Raw genomic sequence first — 3,552 nt, forward strand, 5'->3', positions numbered from 1 at the left:
AGCCTCTATAAAACTCTTATCAGAGAAATACAGGTGAGAAAATATTTACAAGTTACTTTTACTAAAAATACTAACCTTACAAACACTTATTTCTGTAAGTTCTATAAGGTATTTTTTTACAATTCTTATTTTTCAGTCTTTAAGTTCCTTAAAGTCTTTCCTTTAACCTAAAGCCTTTGAGGTACACACTAGAAAAATGACTATAATTTATTTGTATTACTTGTGAATTCAAGAGAAGCATAAATTATCCCCAAAATAAATAAGTCAAAGGGCATATTATAGTACTAACCAATATCTCAGTAACTTGAAACTTATTTGAATAATATGGTTTTCCATATAACTTATAAATTGGCAGAGGAAATTTATTATTAGCCTCTACAATGATGTTTAAAATTTTTGTGTTGGGCATTTTGCATTATACAAATTACCAGATCAAGGGTCATAGTTTTAAAACATTCTTTTAAAACTCCTGATGCAATTTTAGCAGGCTTTCTAATTTCCTTTTTGATTCTTAGGAATAAAATATAACTGTAAAGCTAATCTATTTATGTCTGATTATTTACAATCAACAAGGAAAGTGCAGGAAATCTTATTATGTGATTGCAAGTGGAAAATTAAAAAATTTAATGAAAAAATAATTTAACTCACATAGATTTCAAGTATTCTTTGTTTAGATTTCAAGTTGACAATGGTAAGGCATTTAATGAAAAATCATTCAAATTATACTTGCATTAATTTCAAATGGTCATTTTTATATTCTTTCCTAAAGTATCAGTTCCAAATAATCTGAGACTTAAAAGTCAGCAAAAATTTCAGGAGGACAAAAGGAAAGAGAGCTTCCTATGTTTTTCCAAAATGCTTTGTCTCTGTTACTGGAATTATGAAGTATAGTAATGGGCAATGAATGTTAAGAAAACTATAACCATAACCTCATAGGTGATTAAGTGATTTTTTTTGATTGGCAATTAAGTTGAACATTTTTAACATGTTAAAACTGTAAGTCTTTTGAGATTTTTCTGTTCCTGTCTTTTATCCATTTTCTAATGATTGTTGCTATTGATTTGTATAAGCTCTTTATAGAATAAAACTGTAGAAATATTAACATATTTAATGGAAATGATTTCCCTGTTTGTGTTTGACATTTGATTTTACTCATGATGTTTTTACCTATAAATAAGTGAATTTATCCATGTTTAATTCTTAAGATTTCTTTAATTTCTTGACAGCATTTTCTTTTTTCTTACATTTCTTTATGCACAAACACATACGCATAATTTTATATTGCAAGCAAAAAGGGTATTATAAGTCTGGATGTTTTTAGTACAAGCTATATCTTCGCTTTTCTCTTCTCTCTTTCTCTTATAAATAGGCTCTCTTTTCCCCAAATAATTTTGTTTTTAAGTGCATACTCCACTAAATTGCTAAGAATATGCAAATGAAAATAGTCTTTGAACAACATAGTTAATCAGTACATATAAGGTCACTGAAATTGTTTAGGAACACTGTTAGCAAATTGCTGCCTCTTAAAGTAGGAGTCGTCTTTACCTAACCCATATAGAGACATGCTTTTGCTTTGAATATTCCCCTCAAGACTTTTTTTGATGCATCAAAAATTATATTTTTCTTCAAAATATAGTGAAAAGATGTTAAATAGTCAGAAAGCTAATAGCTCAGGGTCTTGTTTCTTCCCCCAGATTCTGCATGCACCAAAATCCAGATGACACATGGCAGGGATAATAGAAGAGGCTGCTTTCCCTTCTGTGTCAGAGAGAGCTCAGCAGTTGAATTGTACATATCATAAACTGGCAACTTATTACTCCCCCTTTTTTTCTCAACAGAGCAGTCAGGAATGGCTGAAGAAAATTGCGCCTTAAAAAATGAGTTTATCCTTACAGAATTTACAGATTACCCAGAGCTGAGGCCCCTTCTGTTTGTGATGTTCTTTGCCATCTATCTGATCACCATGCTGGGGAATCTGGGCCTGGTGACACTGATTTCAAAAGAGCCTTGTCTTCACACACCAATGTGCATCTTTCTGGCCAACCTGGCTCTTGTGGATTCTTGCTGTGCCTGTGCCAATACTCCTAAAATGTTAGAGAACTTCTTTTCTGAGAACAGAATGGTTTCTCTCTATGAATGCATGGCACAATTTTATTTTCTTTGCACTGTTGAAACTGCAGACTGCTTTCTCTTGGCAGCAATGGGCTATGACCGGTATGTGGCAATATGCAGCCCACTGCAGCACCACACAAGGATGTCAAAAAAACTCTGCATTCAGATGACCACAGGGGCCTACATAGTTGGAAACTTGCATTGCATATCTCATGTAAGGCTTCTATTTAGATTAACTTTCTGTGGATCTAATCACATCAACCACATTTATTGTGATATTCTTCCTTTACACAGACTCTCCTGTATTGATCCTTATGTCAATGAACTGGTACTATTCATCTTTCAGGGTCAATTCAAGTCTTCACCTTAGGTAGTGTCTTAATATCTTATCTCTATATTCTTTTTACTATTTTCAAAATGAAATCCAAAGAAGGAAGAGTCAAAGCCTTTTCTACCTGTGTATCTCACTTTGTGTCTGTCTCATTATTCTATGGATCACTCTTCTTCATGTATATTAGACCAAATTTGCTTGAAGAGGGGGATAAAGATATACCAGCAGCTATTTTGTTTACAATAGTAGTTCCCTTACTAAATCCCTTTATTTATAACCTGAGAAATAAGGAAGTAATAAGTGTCTTGAGAAAAATTCTGAAAATAAAATCTTAAGAAAGTTTGAAAAAAAATGATATCTCCTGTAGCTAAATGATTTAAATGCAGCAATAACATCCAAATGAAATTACATGGAAAAATGTACAAGCTTTATGTAAAATATCAAAACATATCATAATGCAATCATTAAGTAGCAGTACATAATGGAGAAAGATATGCAAGATGGAATAGATGGGGCTAAATCTTAGTTGAAAATAACAAAAATAAAACAAAAATTAAAAAAAAAACTGAATTAATTCAAGAAATAGTTTAGAATATTGCCAGTCTTGTGGACTATGTCAGGATATGGGATTATCAACACTCAAAACAACAGTATAAGTAGCAGTTACAAATATAAATGAGAATCCTTTTAAACCCTTATAACCAGCCCAATTTACTAGCTTGGAACATGAGCATTCCAGTTAATCTATAAGGGTTTAAAGTCATGCAGTTTCAATTAATGAAAACACTCACAACCATGAGCAAAAATTTATGGCAAACAAATTTTGAGGAAGCACTTTTAATAGTGTTTGGGGACATTATTTTGTTAGAGAGGTTAGAGATAGTGAGGAAATGCAGGTGCCAAATAAAAGTGAATATTATATTTTCAAACTGAGGTCCTTGTAGAGTTAAATAAACACAGAATGTCAACTTTCAAGGTAAGTTATATTCAGACAGATTTATTTTCTCCTATAACTACATGCACAAAGATGCACATAACATTAACTACCAGACAAGCGGTCAAACCTCTTGTTTATGAAGAGCCTTCATTGTCAGGGAGTTAGGCTAAAC

General features: G+C 32.0%; 1 protein-coding gene across 1 annotated transcript; it reads left to right on the top strand.

The window, feature by feature from the left end:
* Positions 1–1,849: 1,849 nt before the first annotated feature.
* On the top strand, positions 1,850–2,778 carry LOC119529445 (olfactory receptor 5K1-like). Its single transcript, XM_037829869.1, is given in 2 exon segments — positions 1,850–2,453; positions 2,456–2,778. Coding segments are annotated over 2 exon segments (927 nt in total).
* Positions 2,779–3,552: the final 774 nt, after the last annotated feature.

This window comes from Choloepus didactylus, chromosome 1 (genome assembly GCF_015220235.1).
Source record: "Choloepus didactylus isolate mChoDid1 chromosome 1, mChoDid1.pri, whole genome shotgun sequence".
Classification (NCBI taxonomy): Eukaryota; Metazoa; Chordata; class Mammalia; order Pilosa; family Megalonychidae; genus Choloepus; species Choloepus didactylus.